The sequence below is a fragment of the Hippoglossus hippoglossus genome, chromosome 3, assembly GCF_009819705.1.
Source record: "Hippoglossus hippoglossus isolate fHipHip1 chromosome 3, fHipHip1.pri, whole genome shotgun sequence".
Classification (NCBI taxonomy): Eukaryota; Metazoa; Chordata; class Actinopteri; order Pleuronectiformes; family Pleuronectidae; genus Hippoglossus; species Hippoglossus hippoglossus.
Window position 1 is genome coordinate 24,762,519 of NC_047153.1, and position 22,758 is coordinate 24,785,276.

General features: G+C 41.1%; 1 protein-coding gene across 2 annotated transcripts in view; it reads right to left on the reverse strand.

Annotated features, from left to right (window-relative positions):
- The window catches only part of igf1rb (insulin-like growth factor 1b receptor), a 38,489-nt gene extending 17,572 nt beyond the window's left edge, over positions 1 to 20,917 (reverse strand). The window contains exons 1-2 of one of the 2 annotated variants that reach the window (XM_034572709.1): positions 19,925 to 20,917; positions 12,728 to 13,294 (exon numbers count right to left, since the gene is read on the reverse strand). In XM_034572709.1, the coding sequence (XP_034428600.1) occupies positions 12,728 to 13,294; positions 19,925 to 20,015 (658 nt within the window). In that variant the 5' untranslated portion in view covers positions 20,016 to 20,917. The remainder of the gene's footprint in view (positions 1 to 12,727; positions 13,295 to 19,924) is intronic. The other variant, XM_034572700.1, reaches the window with a different exon arrangement.
- Between the last annotated feature and the right edge of the window lie 1,841 nt (positions 20,918 to 22,758).

A 22,758-nucleotide genomic window follows, 5' to 3' on the forward strand; every position in this document is an offset into this window, starting at 1 on the left:
AAGGATAGTTAAGGATGGAGATCACACACACACACACACACACACACACACACACACACACACACACACACACACACACACACACACACACACACACACACACACACACACACACACACACACACACACACACACACACACACACACACACACACACACACACACACACGATATTTTGATTGTTTTAATTCTGCATATTTGATATTACAAATCTATGAATGTATCCATCCACACAAGTGAAGCGTATTTCCTGTATCGTTGCTTCAGTCAGAAAGGGTTACTAGAAACTTAAGGGATGGTTGTAAAAAAGTTACTGTACATTTTGCAGTCCATTCTGTCATTACAGGGCACTCACTCGACTGTGGGATAAAGATCACTGCTGTGGGTCAAAAAGCCAATACGAGGCGTCCAGGGAAACAGACATACCAGCCCAGCAGGAAGGTCGGCTGAGAAACTCACACCAGTCACCAGCTGGATGGCGGGAAAATGTCTGTCTTTTCTAAACTCATTTACTCTAGCATCCTTGAAAAAGTAGCACACACAAATATGAAGGAAAAAAACTTAAGAGAACTTCCGATTCGATTCTAAATATCGTGCCAGCTGGTTAAACAGTGGATGTGGCAGGTAGCTGTAGCTGTTTCTCTCTCTCTCTCTGAGGTCAGCTGATGGAATAAGAATTAAAAGCCTTTCCGATTGTTAATCCTTATTTTCAGCCCCCTCCTTGAGGTGATAAGAACAGGATGTACCACACAGACTCGGGTTGCTTTGATGACGCTCCAGGCTTTAGCAGAAGAACGACTCAGTGGCAGAGACAGCACCACGATAACAGGGAGAGTGGGATGTCTGAACTAGGGTTGCAAAGGGGCGGAACATTTTCGGTAAATATCCGGAAACTTTCCGGAAACTTTCCATGGGAAGTTAAGCTCGGGAATTTTGACACTTTTTTTGCAAATGTTAGCTTATAACAGGTAACTTAAATGTAGTTGAAAACAAGACTAGGCAAGCCTAGCTCAGCTGGAACCTGGATGCAGCTAGTTGGGAACATTGTCTGCCAGAAACGTAAACCTATGACTTTGTTGTTTTTGAACGTCTTTGTCATTACCTAGCATATTGATTACTTGTTACACTGAAGCCATGTTCATTTTAATACCAAGTTTATTTGTATACAGTAGGCTAACTTTTTACAGCAGTGAGAGTAGGATGTATGTATGTCCACACAAAAGTACACCATCACCTCGATTACTCGCGGCTGTTGGGGTCCATCAAAAAAGCGAGAGTTGGGCTACTTATCAAAAATAAAAGTAATTACCGCAAATTAAAGGCTGAGCAATAAAAACGTCATTCAAAACTCTATTTTAAAGATGTATGGAATGCAGCACACGCTGTGTTTCTTTGAAAAGGATGTAGCTAGCTATTGTAAACCAAATTGACAGAATTAATGGATTGTTTTATTTTTCTCTCAACCCGACATGATCAAATGCGTCAAATGAAAGTCCGAAGTCCTCTCGTCCGAGAAAGCACGCTGTATCCATTATTGATTGACAACGCAAACAGGTATTTATAGTCCACAGGAACAAAATTGTCTTGCTGGCAAGTGGCTAACGTTAGCAATTCTAGATCTTGCATCATGATCTTGGTTAAAACAACCAAGATCATGGTTGATCATGGTCGATGACATCATCAACATCGCTTTCTGCTCCGCTGAGCCACAGGAGACATTTAACACCTGTGAACTACTTCCCATTAACTGACGTTTATGTGTAAAACTACTTCCCCTTTGCACTTTACATCCATTTCCTCTAAAGTAAAAATATATTCAGAAACCACCAATACTCATCTCCAAAATACTGTCACATAGAGGAAACTGCTGAGGTCAGATTTTCCTATTTAAGTCCATCGTTCCTGCAGGTTTTGATAAGTTTTCACTGACCGGGTTCTATCCTGAGATCCACATAGAGACGGTAGAGTTCTACTCACAAATGGATTAAGTCAAAAATGTCATTTTTAAAATTTGTATTAGAAATGTTTGCATGCATATCTGCTTATGACAAAACAAAATGTTTATATTTATGTCTGTATATGACAAGGTAAATACAGTTAGTATAAATTACCCCAAAGTTTCCAGTTTATTCCCATTAATTCCCGTATATTCCCGTTAATTCCCATGGAAAGTTTCCAACTTTGAATATTCACGGAATTTTGCAACCCTAGTCTGAACAGATAGGAATCTGTATTGGTTTCTATCCCAACAGCACTAACCAGAAATTCATCAGTGATTGTCAGGATGTTCCACCTTAAATACCGGGTAAAGCAGTGTTTTCGATTATTGATCTCAAGTCTAGGTAATTAGTTGCCAGTGCATGGATTTGCTCTGCCTCTCCTTAACCTGTGCTATCTCTCTATCTCTCCTACACACATTCACAACGTACCAGTCTGTCATAGTTGCACTGGCCATTGGGAGCATCAAGAGAAAACACGCCACGTTGGTGCCTTGATAAGGTTTTACTGTCCTTGCCAGGCAGCCAGAACTTGCCAGAGCATAACACAGGTACTGTCTGAATGAAGACAGGTACAGGTATACAAAGTGTGCAAGAGCATGTTGCGTGCATGTGCCTTCCAGGACTTGGCTCATTGGCCTATCACAACACTGCTGATAGGAGCCCATGGTTTCTAATTGTTGAGTCAAGGTTTGAGGAGATTATTTAGACAGACAACAAAATGTTGAAACAAAACGAAAAAACGTTTTCATATTTCACAAGAATTTTAAAGAAAGTGAAAAACATTTCTGGCTCCCCCTGATCCAGATCTGATCCAAAACGTAATGGATTCTTCCCTGATCGAACGAAGGAAATGCAGATAAAAACATAACCTCCTTGGTGCAGGTAATAATAATGGAGACCTAAGTAAAACATTTGAAGTCAGGCATTTACCATGTCACTTAAATTTAAAGGAAAATATTTAATCTCGAGCTTTGTGGGATTAGAACCTGACCTTCCCTCACCACTAACAAAAATAACCAGGGCCATGAAACTGTCTGTTACAACTGAGCGGCAGACAAAAGAATATCGATCTGCACCATTTCATTCATCAGCATTCAGCTCTTACTCACTGTATGTGCACTACAGCTGTGATTCCAGGCCCGAACTGAAATGGGCCTCGGCCCTAGTCTAACGTCTCAAACAAACATTGTATTATTAACTAGTGTGCTGCCTTGCTCACCCAGAAAAATAAAATCTGTATAAACGTACAGAATCCACTCAGAACAGATGAAAACATTGGGTAATGGATGTTTCCAGACTTACTTTCTTTTTCCTATTTTTTCAAAGTTTGGTGTATGTGTGTGTCTGACTGTGTGATCAAGTGAGTGTGGAGTTATCCCTGCCCTTTTTCCAACTCCACACACTCTGTGACCTCCCAGTGTGTTTTAGTACTCGGGCTCGTTCGGGAAACAACACCAACACAGTATCCTGATGCAGAACAAGAAGTTGATGATGGACAGAAAACACAACAATATTTCGGTGTTTCCAGTCCCGGACAAAGCCTGCTCTGTGACAAGCAGACAGTCTGTCAGTGTGAAGGTTTAGTCAGTGAATCAGTCGTTCAGAAAACCAGTCAGTCAGTAGCGTGTGTCGTGTCTACAGGCTGATTCGCCTCAGCAGAACAAGGATCTCCATTCATTCGGTCCATTCACAGCTCTACATGGCTGAGCAGTGCTGTCCGGTTCATCTCCTGAGCCTCCCAGCAGATACGAGACATCAAAACCTGCCAATCAGTTGGGCCTGACACACAGACGGCTCATAAAGTGCTCTGAGCATCAGAGACAGCCACAAAGAGTGAGCACATCATCGACCGTAACAGACAGTGTCTGGGCAGCCAAAATCCATGAACAAGGAAAATCACTACATTCAAATAAAATGACACAATGTACCACTGTATCACATTGTGTCCAGTAGAAGTTTCAGAAGTGTGTTTAAACAACCTGCACAGCATTTGGATGGAAACAATAAGTATTATTGGAAACGGGAAAATGAGGTATAGTTTTCATTGGCTGGTGCAAACTAGTTTCTTTTAGGATTCCAATTAGATGACTCAGAGACCGCTTCATTGGGTCTTGTTGTAATTAAATCAATGAATTAATCACTAGTAAAAAAAAAAGGGGGGGGATAGTGGAGGTTTCACTTTTCAACAGAATCAGATATTTAGATTTGGTTTTTTAGACTTGGAACAAGTACAGGCAGTGATCACGTGAAGCAGCTGCTGTTCAGTGCAGGTAAAGAGCTGTAGTTTGCACACGGTTGCTGACAAGAATATCAAACAGTGTTCTGGGTTTCCCTCCTCTTCTTCATCCCCCCTCGCTCCTCCTAGTGTAAGGAGCCATCCCACAGGAGATGTGTGGTCTAAAGCTTCCTGTGCATAATTACAGTGTGGTCAGTGGGAGAAAAAAGAAAAACACTAACACAGGTGAAGCACTTGCAGAACATCAGTCTTGTTGGTGATGATTAGCTGGACATGTGTGTCTCTCCCTGACTCCTCCTCAATAAAACAGGATTCACACAAGATCCTGCTGCCTGTCACCTCGTCACATCAAATCAAGATGGACTGTAGTTAGTGAGACTGTAGATCAAATCTCCCTTTTATACCTTCTGAGTGATGAGGCAGCATGAATGCTGGTCAATTTCTTTGGTGTCTGAGAGTGGTGATTAGAGTAGGGGTTTCCAACACAGGGGTACTTATAGTTCCTTAGAGATATGTGGACAGATTGTACCTCAACTAAGTAGATTAAAGGGATAGTTCCCCGAAGTGTTAATTACAATGTGAATCAAAAGTAAATTTATAATATCGAGTCCTCTGTACCTCATGAACACCATGTGTAGAGGGTGTGTTAGCAAACAAAGTGCTATAAACGTTTAAATATTTAGCTAAAGGTACTTGGTAAATGATTAAAATAAATAACTAACATTAATGGGTAAACTGTTGAAATTGTAAGCTAAAATTAAATCAATTATTTTATCTCATTCATTATTAAATAATATATTTTATAAGGTGTTCCACTGCCAACATTGTAATTGCTACAACACATACATAACACATGTTTATGGAACAATATTTCTAGAACAATAAATACAGCTCAATTGCTTTATGATGAATTCCACATTTTGTTGACTCCAAATCTCTCACACACACACACACACACACACACACACACACACACACACACACACACACACACACACACACACACACACACACACACACACACACACACACACACACACACACACACACACACACAGAATGAGTTGTCCACATTCCTTAGTCTTTGTGTTAGAGTGTTTACTTGGTGTGGGAAGGCAGAAATATCCCTGGAATTTGATGGAAAGGATGAAGGAGGCAGAGGATAAGATTCCCGTTCACCTTGTGGCATCCTGGCCCGAAGGCTATAATTTCAACCAGAGTTCAACAAACTGGATGTTTTGCACATTCACATTTCTTTGATAAAGACATTTCCCAAACTATTGTGTTCTAATGTACCACACCTCATCAAGATAAGTTTCCTTAAACTGGAGGGTTCTCTGTTATGTTACTAGAACAAAACCTCAAATCAGAAACCTGCATTTGGGTTTTCCAGGACACCCCTCTATAATCGTGGGTAAGAAACAAGAGAAAGAACAGTATTATCAATGAATAAAAGTTGCCATCTGTTCATGCTTTTGTTCTTTGTGATAGTATATGGAGCTTGTTACATCCCTGATAAATACAGACGATGAAAACAGCCATTAAGTAAAGAACTAAAAAAAACTCCAACAGGGCAAAAATGTTCTGTTTTTCATCTCTTTTATTGTTTTTCTCCTGTGATCACGTCAGAGCGAAATGATGGAAAAAAAGAAAAAAACTATTCCCGGCAAATTCCAACCAACCTCAAATCCACAGACAAGAGACTCATCTCATTCCCTGGTCGCAGCTCATCCCGACCTGACGGTGTTAACAGAGCACAATTAAAGGCCACATAATTACAGTAGGCACTTTGACGCAGCCAAACCAGTAATGTTCACTTCCAGGAATTCCAGGGATGGGTGTGACTGTTCACTAAAAGTAGTCATGGATGTGCCTGGTTTACTAGCAGCCCCTATAATTACCAGCCCTGACAGCCTCTGGGTTCTGGGTGAGGGTAAGGGGTGCATGACTAGTTGTTGTGATTTTAGTTGTGATGATCAATAACTTCTTTTGGGAATGCCTGCTGTAGCTTAATACAGTAAAGCTGTTATTACAATCCTCAAAGGACAAGATCTTAATGCCATTTTATGGATTGCATACAAAAAGAATGGGTCTGACCTCCAGTTTCTTGAAAAAGATTTTACTTGAATTACAAATAATTTTTTTAACATCACTCATCTTGTTGTATTACATTACAGCTGTATCAGTCCTTTGCCTCCCTCCTTGATCCGGATGAAACTGAACCATGCTTTCGTGCTAGCATTTCATATGACACTGTCAGTTGCAACATGTAGCTCCCTTTAGGACAGGGTTTGACATATGCATACTTCTCCCTTTAGAGTCGATTGAGATGTAGGAATGACACTTCTTTTGTGATAACTTTCTCTTATTCCGTGTGACCCATGGAATGCATTGTTATTCGCTGGAATTTACATCCGGAATGCAGAATTAATTGTTTGAAATACATTTTGTTGGTTTTTCGGTGGTCTTAGCCTACAAAGCGTATTGTCAGCGTGGATCAAACAACGAACCTCAGCAAGGTGAGCTGGCTAAGGCTCGGGTGAGAGACATCATTGAGTAGGATGATTTCAGCAAGTAAGAATCTGAGGTAAGGACATGTAGCTTCCCTTAAATTCTATACACCAGTCCTTTAACTGGATTAATCCAGGTCCATTTGAACCTTTTCAGATATTAGACATATTGACCACATAAACCTGAGATTTGCGGCAGTAAAACAAGACCCTACCTGACCCAATTAGACTGAGTAGAATTTGGACCTGAACCAGGTTGGATCTCAATTACTAGTGGACCAATACTGTGTGTTACACCCAATGCTGATATCTAATCCCTACTACACCTGAATCTCTCTCACAGATAATGAGTGAAATATATAGCACATTTGCAGTGCAGACTTTTGGTTGTATAAAGTGCATGAGGAAAGTGTAGCTGAAAGAAGCATCAATTAAGCAAGTGGGTTTCAATAACTGGTTCTGGAGGCACTGAAATAACTTCATGCATCCATAGAACCAGGTTCTAGCTTAACAGAACTCAGACTATCTGACCAACTGTCTTTCACATACACATTTGTAAAATCACAGAAGCAGTTTCTACTGTAAAAACGAGTGTGTAAACAGACCGTTGAATATTTCGCTACTTAAATTGTGTGGCAAAACTAAAATAACTGTTCGAGGTAAACTGATCTTTAACATGTGATCATTTGATCTGAGGGTCCAAGTCCCCGCACTTACCTACTCACCCCAAGAAGCTCTTTTCAAATACCTCTTTTACAAAACCTGTGTCTACTGTACAGTCATTTGACACGGGAGTGAGAGCCAATTGTATCAATTCCCATTGCAGACAAAAGTCAGATGTTGATGGGGGTAAGTGGGTTTTTTGACCAACGGGATAGGGGCTAAAGTGATATTTTAGGGCAGAAGAATTGTTGGTAGTGTGGTGGGGGTGAGGTGGTAGTGTATGCTTCTGTCTGTCTGTCTTTTTTGATTCCACCACTGTAAGTAACCAAGAAACATGAAATCCCGACAAACTAAAGGCATTAAGTTTAATAATTTGTTTACTTACATATATTTTTATACATGTTGTAATAGAAAAATTAATTCAAACAAGGAGACAAAAATAGATCATTCAAACATGAAGTACACTCAGTTACTTTTGCGAACTCAGAATATCAATGCAGGGGGTCCACTGTCTCACCAGGAAGATACGTCAGCTAAATGACTACAAATGAGCAAACACTGACATGTCAAGTATGGTCAATTAATATAGTGGCAGGCTAAACAACAGCCCTGAAGACAATCCTTCTAGTTTAACGTGTAATCCCTTCTGTCAGGGGTTAACAAAAGACAAAAATTCCTTCCAGTAAATCCCAGAAGACCTACTTTGTACTTTAATGATGTGCTTTCATCTCCTCAGACCATACAAAGCACCGGAAAAACATCCCCCATGCTGTTCAATGTGAGAGCGTGTGTGCGTGTGGGTTTGAGAGAGAGCGTGAGCGAGTGTGTGAAGAGACAGTGTGTTTGTGTCCCAGCATGCACAGACATGGCTCTTTTTTGGAAGAAGCCTTTGAGTTATGAACGAGACAAAACACCCAAACCAGATTCCAAACAACAAATGAGGGAAGTAAACACTGGAGAATGTATCCCCCACCACTACGACAAAAAAACACAACACTTTCCTGGAGAAGGAAACAGGCCTTGAACCCTCTTTTGCCTGTAACAGTTTTATGAATGCGCTCAGGCTGAAAGCATGTCCTTTGTATCAACTTTACAAAAACAGGCCTAGCACTTTTCCCTTCTGTCATTTATTGATCTGACGAATGACCGGGCCTGAAAATAAAATGCCTCTGAGTTGACTCTCATGTCAGCCCGGCATTCAGGCGGAGAGCAAGGCACACATTTAAACAATAGATCACATATAAGACTACTGAAGCTCAATAGGGGGCCTTATCAGAGGTCACAAATGACAATTGTGATAATATGGTCAACTGTGGTCACAGTTTTTGCTGCTATTCACACAATATCAAATAACCAGTCATAATTCAAAGAACAGCAGCACCAGGTTTTACTTGTTTCAAAGCTACGTGCTACTAACAAAAGGATTGTACAGTAAGTATGTGTAGACAACCTCTGATCCAAAGGGGCTAGAGCTGCCAGACAACAACTTGAGGAAATCAGCACTGTGTGGTCAGCCCTCACAACAACTCTGCTATCGGCCTTCGTCACTTTAATGAAGCCTGGCTTTACTACCACCAGACCTCTCCAATAAAGTGCCTAATAAATAGCCCAACAATGTAGTCTCTGCAGTGCAGACAGCAGTGGAGCTCATGTTGTCTGAGATCAATTCTGTTTTAAGGCGGCGGCAGTGGCAACTGATGGCCCATTTGCCCTGGCTGACACACTCCCTCTGGAGCGTGGTAGACTGCTTATGCATCTTCACGGGGTCATTCTCTTCTTCTTCTATATTTAGTCCATTTAAAACAGACTTAACAAGACATGTCAACCTCACGGATAAGAGGATGCCAGCTGAACACAAACACATTAGCCATGCCTGCAACTATCCCATCCAGTTAGTCAGGTTCTGAGATATGACCGGGAACAAACTGCTACCATGAGACCGAGTGGGGAATTTATCTGGACCCCATATCTCAGGATAGTGGGTGATGCTTCCTCAACACTCAACTGCCGAGTTTTCTTTTTCTAAACTAAGAATACATTTCTGAAATTACACTTTTATTGTGCTGGCAGCAGTTAGTCAAGAGTGTAGCAGAGGTCTGAGCCTAGGTCCATAATACAATGTTTTCATTTTGAAACAGTGTTTCCAAACTAAAATGATCTCCGTCTACACAAACCATTTAGCTCTGCATCGGTAATGACCCCTCACATACTAACACACCTGAAAATAGGGCTGCACCAATCGATTATTTTTTTATCGATTAATCTAATGATTATTTTGTATTACTCGATTTATATAATATTGAATTTATCAAAAATAAAAGTTTGAGTCATTTATATTTATTTAATAATCTTCTCTTAAATACAAACAAATCTGACAAAAAACAAAGTATGCACTGCAAGGCATTATTCCACAACTAAAAATAGCCCAGTCTGAACTGCTAATCTGCCTTTTACAGTCCCATATCTCTCCAAAATAAAAATTTGTGCAAGAGCTTGTTCCATTCAAGCAAAAGGGAATCTATCAATCTACATTAAGCTGTCCATCAACAAAATAAATGAAAACCAAAGTAAAATTCAAAATGTAATATCAAAACGTTGTAAATTCAAGTTTAGCAGTCTATCAAAAAATAGTCTTGAAGTAGCCTAGTAGTTACTTGGCTCTGTATAAAGTCAAAAACTGAATTTCAACAATGTTTATTATTATTTTTTCCACTGAACTGAAGTGTACTCTAATAATAAAATAAATATTCTTTTCTTGTTTCAAGTAAAATAAGGTTTGCATAAAAAACAAAGAGCTTATGAAAAAGTCATCTTAAAATAAAGGGCTTAATTTTTGAAAAAATAAATAAAAAGATGTAGTTTGAGTTTCCCCTTTTCCTTAATATATAACTACATTTCACATATAGACAATCTCAACAAACATTAACAACTAAACAGCTTTAACCCTTTTACTTTGTTCCTACTTTCTCTGGATCAGTGACAGAAGTAAACTCTACCGTGTGCTGCCAGGATTCACTACCGTAAAGACGGAAAAAGCTGTGCAGGTTAAAATAGAAACGCTCCGTAAAGATCTAATAACAGTTTCTGGGTCCGGTCCGGACCGCGGCCCGACTATTGGTGTCCTATGCTAGATAATCGTGGGTGTTTTTTTTTGGTTCAGGTTGCACTTCAGGTGGGGTCCATGCTTTGACTTCCACACGACGCGTCGACGCATTTGCGAAAGCAATGTTTTTGCCCGTCCAGACTACAATGACGCCCTGTAGTTTTCAAACTAAAATGGGGCCAACAGCATTTCCAAATTTCTTAGTTTTAGGAGCTCAAAAACTCTTAGTAGTGTGGATGAAGCCTGAGTGTAGCAATGTCTGTTGGACATCACACCACTGTCAACGAGAGCATGGCCCCAGCATTCATGCCTAGTAGTGTCAACAGTGGTTGTAGTGGCACCAAGTGGTCGAAGTAACTGTTAGAAGTCTTAGTGGAAGACATAGCAGTTGTAGTAATATAATTAGTTGTAGCAGAATTGGCAGATGGCTTAGTAGTTAAGGCAGTGGTAATGGAAACAGTAGTAGCAGCAGCTGTTGCAGTAGCACTGGTAATAGAAGTTCTTCCACCCAAGGTATTCAGTTGAAGTAGTTGGCTATTTAAAAATAATATTGAAATCTATTTCCTGTCCTTCACAACCCCCGCCCTGTGAAAAACAATATGTTTTAGTCTAGTCTCAACAGCGTGGAGACAGAAAGATGTCCTCCAACCAGGGGAAACTGCACCACACTGTTACACTTGAGCGCCTAACCAATTGTACAACAAAGATACGTAGACAAAATGCCTCAAATCCTAAAACAATGCCTAGTGTCACATAATCCAAATATTATATTTGATAAACTTTCACTCCTCACATTATCACTTCACCTGTAATGTTGATGATATAGGAATTCCAGCTCATTTGATTGCTGCTGAAAGAAGACACTAACAGTCACATAAATAATTAGGTAGCTGTCGACAGGACTTATGGTGGAAACGTTAGGTCACCATCCATATGATGATTAGTTACATGATCTGGAATTATACTGTGTCCAGTGTTTCCCAATAATTACCAAGACTGTGGTGACCCGGCATAGTCTAATTTGCCCTGCCCAGTTTCTCATTACATACAGACCTAAACATGTTTCTAAGTGAGTTGCATTAAAGTTTCCACAAATAAAGAAAAAGAGGAGGGGTCTCTATTTTTTCCTGTTGACAAGTGAAATAATAAATAGTACCAACTTTTACTCCTCCACTTGACACCCCCTGGATCATCCTCCAACACCTCCATCCATCTAACATCCCTTCATCCATATTCCACCCCTGGATTTCTTTCCCAGCATGCTCACACTGCCACTACAACAACGCACAAAGCAGGCCAGGTGTATGCGTATACGTTAGACATATTTGCATCTCCGTAATTTGCATGTTTAGGTATGCCTGCCTGCATCTTTGTCTTTGCTTCAACTACGTTTAAATGATGACGACTGTGCGGGCGTGCATGTGTGTGTACATGCATGCGATCGAGGCCAGTCCTGCGACAGTTTCATGTCACAAGACTGAAAACATCATCATGCTGAGTCTGCAGCAAGGCGCCAGTCACCAGGGAAACAATTCAGCCAGACACACACACACACACTAAGTCAGCCAAAACACATCGTCTGAAAAGCACCAGCAAAACAAGTCATCGAAAACACTGCAGTCGTAAACACAGAATTAAAGGGATACTTCAAACTCACTATGCTTTGAGTGGTTTAATTATAAACCAATCTACTTGCTCCTTTAAATCAGTTTGTTTAGGGAATGCAGGTGAGAACATTTGAATTAAACCAAATAGCTTAAAATAACTGTCTCTACACACCTGATCTATACTGCCTCTTTTGAGAGAATTGCAGCACATTGTGTTGCCACAGGTAACCAACCTAGAATATACGTAATTTTGTATTTAATTAAACAGATGCTGACAATGAGTGTCAATGCTCATACTCAGAAAACCCACAACAACATGGGCAGAGGCAGAACCGTTGTCGGCACTGATACCTTTAATTAGCTCTTTATTCATGTCTTCTTAACTTGGATTTAAACACCTGAGATATATAACGACATTCCTCGGCGCTCCTCCTTCCTTGCAGCCCAAACACAACTACTGAAGTGACCGTTGGCAGGCCACTGCTATGGGCACTGGGTTGTTCATTACAATCACAAAGTTACAAAAACAGGCCAAAGGTTAGACTGTCTCCACAATCTATTTGCAATTCAAATCCCTAATGAGCTTTCATGTGTGACAGTCTGCTTACCTTTCTGGCAGTGATTGGAATTCCAGCAGCGGTAGTTGTAGTTGTTGTTGAACATGGTCTTTCTGCACTGCGGGCTATTCTCCATGATGCCTGGACAAACATCACTGCACTCCTTGGACTGCTTGTTCCCGGCAATGTAATTGTTGAACTCCGCGTCCAAGATGAGTGACCAGTCTATAGAGTCCAGGTAGCACAGCTCAGGGTTCTTCTCAATGCGGATGGCACCACGGGTGATGTTACGCAGGTTGTACAGGCCGATGTCCTTCAGGCTGGTCATCTCAAATATTACAAGGGCGTAGTTGTAGAACAGGTTACGTCCTCGGATGACGGCAAGGTTGGGAAAGAGCGCACTTAGACTGTCCAGGCCAGACACCCGGAATAGCAGCAGGTAGTCAGTGATCATGGTCAACTTGGGGAAGCTGAGGGAGCGGAAGACTTCCAGGTTGATATTATTGTTGTTTTTGTCACCGATGAGGAGGATCTGCAAGTAGCCCTCCACCACTGTGCAGTTCTCTAAACGCCTGAATTCACTGATATCATTGCCAATGTCGATGCTGGGACCACAGACTACAGGGGAAAACAAAAGGAGAGGGTAAGATGAGTAACATAAACATCCAACCACCCACTTCCTTCATTCATATTTGTTTCTTTGACATATATTTTCTTTCCACGGAAAACAGTCTCCTCATCACAATATGTCGTTTCAGCTAAATCAAACTACCCTACCTTTTCTTTTTAAGCGATGCATGAGAACACCTTCTCACAGATGATCTTAATATTTCAAAATGTATTGACCCACTATTTAAACAGAGCAATAAATAACTGTTAAATGTAACAATATACAACAAAACATTCTCCATTTCAGGAATATTGATATTTACAAAGAAGTATTTAGCCAATAGCTTTCTTAAATATTGACAGTACACTTGAGCCCAGCTATTGTTGACAGAACATGTTTGCCTAACTGTTCTCATTTTCAATGCCAACTTCACATTGTGTGACAAAGTAAATACTTGGGTCGTGTTCTATTCAAGTGTACTTTAACAGTGCAATAAAGGTTGGTTTGCTCTGCTTTCAGGCTATTGTTGCTTTGTGTCTACCTAACATGACCCACTTTATTTGTTTTATTGTCTGCTTTTATGAAGCTTTCATAATACAATTCCAGTAAAGGCCTATGCTGCCATAAAAACATCATCCATAAAATATGTACACACTGTAAGTTGATCAAATACAGAAAATATGATTTTTTTTAAAAATGGGGTTGAAAAGAAGTTAAACAAAGAGCAGAAAGAATCGTGGAGGAGTGTCACAACAAATTCATTTTTCATGAAATAAAGAGCCTGGAGCCACGGTAAGAGCTCTGTGAAGCTTTGTGCTAAATGCTAAAATCATGTTTACATACTCACAACTACAGTGTTTATGTTTAGTGTATACAATATTTAGTTTTTTATGTTTCATAATCATATGTTAGCTTTTTAGCGTGTTATTTAGCACTAAACCCAAACTACGGGTAGGGCTGTTGGAAATGTTTTTAAGTCACGTAAACCAACGTTGTGGACAACTTTCAATTTCGACTAGATGATCGAGCTAGCTGAAAAGATACGAAATCACCAGTTATTACCATTATACATGAAACGCTGAACTGACAACCCATCTAAAAGTTGTCACAACACCACAAATGTTTTGATGCTGGAGGAAAACTCAGATGATGACTTTAGTCAACAGAATATAGCACCTGGGAAACATGAATGGCAATACCACATTTTGTCACAGATGTTGAAATATTTTACAGTTCAAGTGAAAACTTCAATCTGTTGGTTGCACTAACCAAAAGTAATGCAGGTTTGTAGGATACATCCCATGGGAACCATGAATGTAATGGTAATCCCTATACTGTATAGTCTGAGATTGTGTCCAACCAGACCAAGGATGAAAAAGGGCACCTCCTCATCCCACCTTGGTTTATTTATCTAGTTTTGCTCAATTTGTTGATGCTCACACAATCCTGGTTACTTGATAATTGTTGTTTGAGATAAGGTCAGACTACACTAAATACATAATAGGTCTGTTCCTGAGACATTCATTAGTGTCTGACTCTGGAAAAGAGAGAAAAACACAGAATTCCCCAAAACCACTGTATCTCTGAGCGGTCTGTTCATTTATACATGACTTCTTTTCCCCACCTTTATTCATTGAGCCTCCCATGAAATTTGTTTTGTACTTCTTGAACTTTTTTAATTTCCTGAGACAATGAGTAAAGTCTGACTCTATTTTGACAAAGAAATGGAACAAACCAAAACAACTATAAAGAAAAGTATTAAAAAGGGCACTGCTCTGCCTTTTTTTGCCTTTAAATAATCCTGACCCTTATCAGAAAAAGTCTGGTGCGGCATGATGGATATGATCGGTGTTGATAGGTGGAGTGTTTGCCTCTTCAGCTTTTACTCCCACTTTTGTGGTGTACTCTAAACAATACTTAGCCTGAAGCCCCAGCAGCACCCACAGAAATATGGAGGCCATTATCGCACATCACAGTGAGGAGGATTTACACTTCAAAAGCTGCAGGGCAGTGAGTCATGGAAAACTCATACGAATCAGCTAACAGGTTGTCACACTACCACTTTAATGCTGGTCTAAAGTTCTACTTTACAAATGTGGCCCTGAAAGGTTTTGGAAAGATGATTCATTCTCAGACAACAAATTTGTTCTCTAAATTCTAAGCTTTCATAATCAAACATTAGGGCTGGTGTTGCAGGTTTAATGAGTGTAAATAAATGTCAGTTTTTTTCATTCATGGCATTGCCCTACAAGTATCACCTGGATCTAGAGCAATGTACTCTGGCTATACATAATCCTACACTAGCTGCCATGTCCCAGGGATGGGCACATCACTTTAAAATTAATAGTGTAATATTTAACATACCAAAGTTTAAGCAGTGGAATGACGTGAAAGAAAGACTGCTCCACAAACTGATGTTGAATGGGAATATTGTAAAAATCTGTAAATGTCTCAGGGCTAAATGTTATGAAGTCAGTCACGGACAGTTCTGCCGATATGAATATCTGTAGTTCTCCAAAACATAAGTAGTCTTTTCTCAGAAACCACAGAGTTGGAACTGTTTAATTTAATTTCCGAAAGAACACGCTGAACCTTTCTGCTGGCAATGAAAGTTTTTCCCGGCACGTTTTTTGACGGCGTAGTTTAACACGACACAGGTCTATGACTTATCAGCTACACGCCAGTATCACCATTCTATATTTTCAATAAACAGTATTCCGATTTTACCTTTTTTCTTACTGCTGGATCGTGATTCATGAACATTGAAAACTAAATTAAACATTTTTGTTGTGGTCAATAAACATTTTTTTCCCCTCATATAGGAAAGACTTAACTGTGATTGTTATACACCACTATGGTTGTATGGCAGTACCCAAATATAAACTGCAGGTAAGTGATACAAACTAATTTCAAGAGCAATCAGTCATCACATATTGTAATTGCACATGTTGTGTTTTTTTGTACAAGGGAGCAACTCTGAAACATGACACTAGGGGCGATGTATTACAACCCAGCTCAGCTGTGGCAAGTCAAACCAGCATCTCTTGTATGAAAAGGAAATGAAATATATCTGACATCACAGCAGATCTGGACGCAGCTCAGAGAAAGTGAAGCTGAACTTTAAGATTGTAATTATGACTCAGGGCTTTGCAAAACATTTTGGGAATAAAGTTTAAAAAACTACACACAAAGCAACAGGTTCAGGCGCCTGCAGCTCGGGCCACACAGGTCGTGACCAGCGTAGAGACCAAGTATCTGCTTAATGCTGATGTCCATGAAACTCAAAGTCCTCAGCTAATGACTAGTGACAAAATACCAAACAAGCTGATTCTACATTAATGTTTACTAGAATTGGGGGGGAAATCTGGATACAGGTCATAAATCCACAATCTCAAGTAGATGTAGACAATCAAGTGTAAAAAATTCCTTATATTTCATACTTAATGTGTTTTGGAAAATAAAAACTAGCAGTTATATCACATTCCATAACAAGGGGAGAAAATTTGAAATTCCTTATTCCCATCCATATATTATACATATTATCCAGTTCAATGCCACTGCACATATCAATACATATCTTTGGCAGCAACACTCTGAAAAAGGAGTAAAGGAGATAAATCTTTCAAATGAAAGCTAGACACATTTGTGAAAATCAAGTTAGTAGTGGCTAAAAGTGGCTAAAACAATTTAAGCGTGTTCTGTAATTTGGGCATGTTTTAGCCCAGTAAACTCCACATACAACCAGTATATAAACTTTCCCAAAGTTGGCCTCCTTCAACCCTGCTTGTGGCAGAAGTTTCAAAGCACACTAGAGCTGTGGCTAGTTGCTTGTAGTGTACTGCTGAAAATGCATTGAAGTTGTATGGCCTTTATTTTTACTTGGCATTTTAATTGGCTTTAGGTGTTTAAATCTTCTCCAGACAGGATGTGAGAGCCTTTGGTGTGTGTGCCATTATAAAATTCCTTTGGTGTGATTTAAAGCAGGCAGTGTGCTGGTATGGCAGTCATGTCTTTCTCTATAATCTACTTGTCAGTGCACACCGTCAGCAGCCCTGAGTGAGTTGCATACCTGTTAATACAATCCCAACACCCAGGCCTGTAAAAAAGACACACTGCCTAGTGATGTTACATCACCGCAGCCTCGACGCTTCACCCTCTGTGGCCTCACTGCAACGCCAGCATGGCCATCTTTCATGGGAACTGCTCCTGACCACGCTTGTGAAACACCCAAGCAAAGGCTTCTGATCAAATTTTCATCTTGTGCACTGGCAACATGAAAATATCAATAGCAGGTATCGCACCACTACCACAGCGACACATTTTAAAACAGCTGAGTACACAAGCTTATCTCTGCCGCTTTGATGAGCCTCCAGACCACACATTTACTTTTGATAACCTTTTCCCCGGGTGACTGCGGAACCCAGACTGTCCGCAGACAATCACAGGAAATCCACTAGAAGCCCAATATGACAAGAAATAGGAAGCAATACGCCCTCTAAGCTGGTGCTTCATTCACTGCCACTAGACTGCAGCGAGTCTGTTTACTCCTCATTTCCATCCTCTTAGAGACAGACTGCCCGAGGGGGAACATATTCATAAATACTTTTACACATGAGAGGCAAGGTGAGAAGCAATGCACAGGGAAGCATGAGAAACAGATCCTTCCTGACAGATCAAACTTGTTTGGTACATCTGCAAAGTTGTGTGTGCAGTAGCCAAGCTGAACCTGGTTAACCCAATCCTGCCAGCTGCTCTTTAGTCCCAACTGATACAGTAAACCAGCAGGAATGCTCATAGTTTAGCCACACAAGGGACCTTTAGACAGCTCCACATCGCATTGAGGATAAATGTAGGATTTCGATGGGAGCACCTCTGCTTTTCCCAGGTTTGTCCTGTGACCACTGGGGCTAACAGTAAACCCCATAAGACACAGTTCACAAGCTCCTCACTCTTTCCAATCAACAGAACTTAGTCTGTTTTGCCTGTGAATGTACTTTGGCTTGTACTATTTTAAAACCCAGACCCTGGTTCAACCCCCTGACCCACCCGCCCCTCCCCAACATGTCACGGTGAATGGGATGAATCGGGAAGCCTAGTTTTGGTTTACAGTATAGCTGGAAACATGGCAACACTTCAGATGGTAACACAAAGCTATGGAAGCTTTAAATTAGTTAAATCTGAAGGTTTGCGTGCTGACAGATGCTGTGAGTCACGATATGCTGCCATAGTTGGTCCCAAAGTTCTGTCAGAGTTCCAAAGCAGTACTTTTTACTTCAATGGAATATCACTGGACTATTCTTTAACGTCAGGCTGTGTGGTTCCAGTCTTTTGCCTGATGGGAGGATGTTGCTGTGTCTGATCAATGGAACTGCAGCAGTCTGGCATTCATGACATTTTTTTTCCAAGGTCAAGGTGTTCCCAGGTTTGTTTAGCAAAGGAGGATAATTGAGGGGTGCACTGCCAGGAAGAAGCACAGTGATGCCATTTGACAAATATTGTGCATTGGATTATTTAAATCTTGAGGGAGTAATATTGACATGAACAGCCCCAGGTAAAGAACACCTACATACTAAAAAATACATAGAACTGGTTGTGTCATCAGAAACTTTGAAAAGTTTAAAGTTAAATGAAAATTCTTCTAGAGTGCCAAATCAAGTCTAAACCACTAACTTCGTACAGCTGCCCCTCAAAATCCTAAAACCATGAAAACATCAATACTGGGATTCCCCATCCTTCTATAACAAGTTCTACCTCCCAACAATGAAAACATGTATATAGAAAATCTGTCTATGCGTGCCCATTTTGTATGCGTTGTAGTTGTTTATGTAATTTAACGTCTAAAGAGATGAATTTGTCAAAGTTATTGGTACAAACAGATCCAGCGACCACAGTCTTATGTTTGCCAACATTTTTATGAATGTTCTCAGTGTGAAAATATAAATCCCATTCTTGTTCGATGTAGGGGAGGAGACCAACCTAACTTAATCACCCAGTTTCTTTTATTGCTCAATTCAAATTTGTGTCCCAATTTTCCCCATCAGCTTTTGTTGAATCGTCCTCCTCACACCATGACTCAGAGTTGACAATGTGGTGTAAATAAAGCTGGACTGGCCTTGGCTGAGTCCCGGTATCGTGTATATACCAACACACTTAAAACAGATTTATCTGTGCAGTCTGTTTTAAAACTAAGTTACAGCACTGCAAGGTGACTTTGTGAAGACGCACAGCAGTTACCAAAAATGAAATTAACCACATGTATTTGCACAAAAAAACATATTTAACCGTTTTTTCCATTTAAGATGAAATTTCATTTCCTACATGCAAATATTTTCTGTGTAATACTTGATACAGATTATAATTATATTATCCTATAACCACATAATTACACTGTGATAGACCATATTTATTCTTCTATATTAAGAAATCACTAATATTACTGATATTTGGCTATAAAAATTAATATATAAATTCACAAGAAAATGATTGTTTTCTCTATTTACAGTGCAGTACTGTATAAACAACATACAACCTCAAATATTGTGTTTCCCCTGTAACGAAATGTGACTTCACTGCACATGTGTGAGCAGTATTGAAGCCTGGAGCACCAGGGTCGGGTCGTGTGGAGCAGCGTTACTTACTCTCTGCGGTGGCGGGCCGGAGGCAGGACGACAGACCCAGCATCAGACCCCAAAACAAGGTCAAGCGGTTCCTTTCTGTTCGAGACCTCATTCCTGGAATGAGTGAATCCCCCCAGACCCTGTGAATAAATATGTCGAGGGGGGGAAAGGCTCGGCGAAACCTGGCCGGAATTATTAAATCGCTTTTCAATCCCCCAGCCAGCACCTTTTAGCAGTTAGCCGGCTAAAGGAGCTAGAAGCTAGCGTTACTACACACAGGCTAGCAGGGATAGCGCCCTCTCTCTCTCACACGTTTCCTAATGGGGGGTGGGGGGGGGGGGGGAGTCCAACCGTGCTCCAGACTAAATTCACCGATTTATTCCTCTAGGCTGAAAATGCGAATTCATAGTGTAGCTTGTTCCTGCCGAAAACAGCGCCGTGTCGGGGTGTACAATGCGGCTACAGCAGCGGCGGGGATTCCTCTGTAATCCGCATCTTCACGCTCCATAGCTGGAAGAAAAAAAACGCTCAACGTCCCGCTGCTGGAGGATCCTCGGGAGGCAGAGAACGGGTGAGACCCCCCCCCCCCTCAAACACGGGATGGGAAGAGGCGGCGGGCAGCACACGGTGTCATATTAAAACACATACACAGCCCGTGGAAGCGAGCGGCACGACGCCTGTGTCGAAATATCCAGGATAAAATCTGGTTTCAGACCGCAGCAGCCTCCTCCTCCTCCTCCTCAGCCTCGCATCATGCACACACGCACCGCGTTGTTGTGGTGGCTGTAATGCACCTTCATGTCAACGGGTGTGGGGGGGGAAGAACCGGAGTGTTTGACCTTGTTGCTCCGGGGGTCGCTCAGCTCCTCTGATCTAATGCCCCCTTCCGTCGATGCATCGGCAGCGTGATCGGCTCGCGGAGCTGGATGAATGCACAGGTACACGCACAGTCTGCAGTCTGCCCGTGTCCGCTGTAAACACGGCGCCGTGCGCACAGATCGTCTCCGTTTCTCAAGATGAATCACTCGAGCTTTAAACTCCGCCCTCGGGTCTGCGAGAGTGGGCGTCGCTCCCCTCACTGCAGCCGAGCCGCCGTAGGAGAGCGGTTACCATAGAGACCGGTCTGGTACTCATCACGAGAGGGGCCGGATTTATCTGTGTGTGTGTGTGTGTGTTTACAGTGTGCAAACAGACCGTGAGCTACATCTGCATCCTCACAACATACCATATGTGCAGAAGAAAACAGACCATAAATTACATCTGTATCACCACAACATATCATAGTTGCAGGGGAAAACAAACCATAAACTACATCTGTCTCATCACAACATATCATATGTGCAGGAGAAAACAATTTCACAACGACATCTTTATTTCTACAGACGCATCAGACACATCAGTGGGGGTCCGTGACTGATCAGGCAGAAGCCCACACATTGAGACACCCGAATAACAGAATAAATCATTTGTTTTCCCCTTATTCAGAGAATTCCACATCGTCTCCAAAATAGAGACGAAGTGAGACCTCGTGCCTCACTCTCCTCTCTGCTCACCGGCGTGCCGCCTCCGTTGCGGTGCGATGGAAATCCAGGAGACTGGTCCTGGATCAGGGTTGTTTTGCTTCTCACAGACACGCAGCAGAGGGCCGTGTGTACTGAGGTCTGTACACAGCCCCAGACAACGGTGGAGACTGAGGAAAGAGTGTGTGAACCCCGCAGCTAATGACATCAGCAGAAGTTAACTGGAGTCATGGAGTCAGCAAACAGTCAGTGAAACGAGTCTGGAGGTGTGGATGATAAAAAACAAACAGACATTTTGAGTTTAACGACAACCATCTGCTGATGTTAAATATTCACATCAAGCTTTAGGAAGAAAATGATCTCAATGAGTTAAGCTCCCCAAAACGTCCTTCAGTCAGCGGCACCTGAGGTCAAACGCAAATACTGTTCAAATTCAGACCAGCACTGTTTTCCAAGTTGTTGAACCAGAAAATTCAATTCATGAAGAAAGCATGATGGATTGCTGGTTTACAAACAAGATGAAGCTAAACTGAATGGCTGGTTTGAGTTACTATTAAACAGTTTAAGTATGAGGAGTTGGAAATGAAAAACAAAAGATGAAGATTGTAAAGACAGTGTAAAGCAACATATTCTATTAAGAGAGGGACATGCAGCAAACTGGAGATATAGTGAGGCCTGTCATCCATTTAGATGCAACACAGGACCTTGCTCATATATGTCCATGTTACTTAACTTGAAGTGGCTATTGTTTTTATCTTATTGTTATCCAATCACCCACTATGTAACCATTGTTGTGAAAATGAGCCTCTCAAATCCATATGTCACATCAGGACACCTAAATGCTGCCACCTTGAGGCAATATTTGTTATATATCACCTGTTTGTTTTCTTGTTGTGCTGCACTTACTATATCAATTAAGTTATTATTATAATTACTATTTGAGAAAGTATGAATACATTTGTGTGTTCCTTCTAAAAACACTGTGACCGGCAGTAACATCCACTGTAACTGCCGGTCACAGTGGATATAGATCCCCTACCCCATGAGGTGTAAGGGCTTTATCCAACCTATAGAGCTTAACAGGGGATTTCACAACCTACTGAGCTCCATAAAAGCCACAAAACTAAGTCAAGTTGCGTCCCTTTGAACTGAATATATTTAGATGCTGATCATATTAGTTGATTTTTTTTGGAGAAATTGTCAAAAATCTGTGTGACTTTTACTTTGTTTGAGACCCCGACAGGTACAGTTGCAATGATCTCTGGAGGTCTGAGGCCCGGGGCTGAGGAGGTGGAGGGCCATGCAGCTTGTGATGCTGTGAGAGAAGTAGACAGT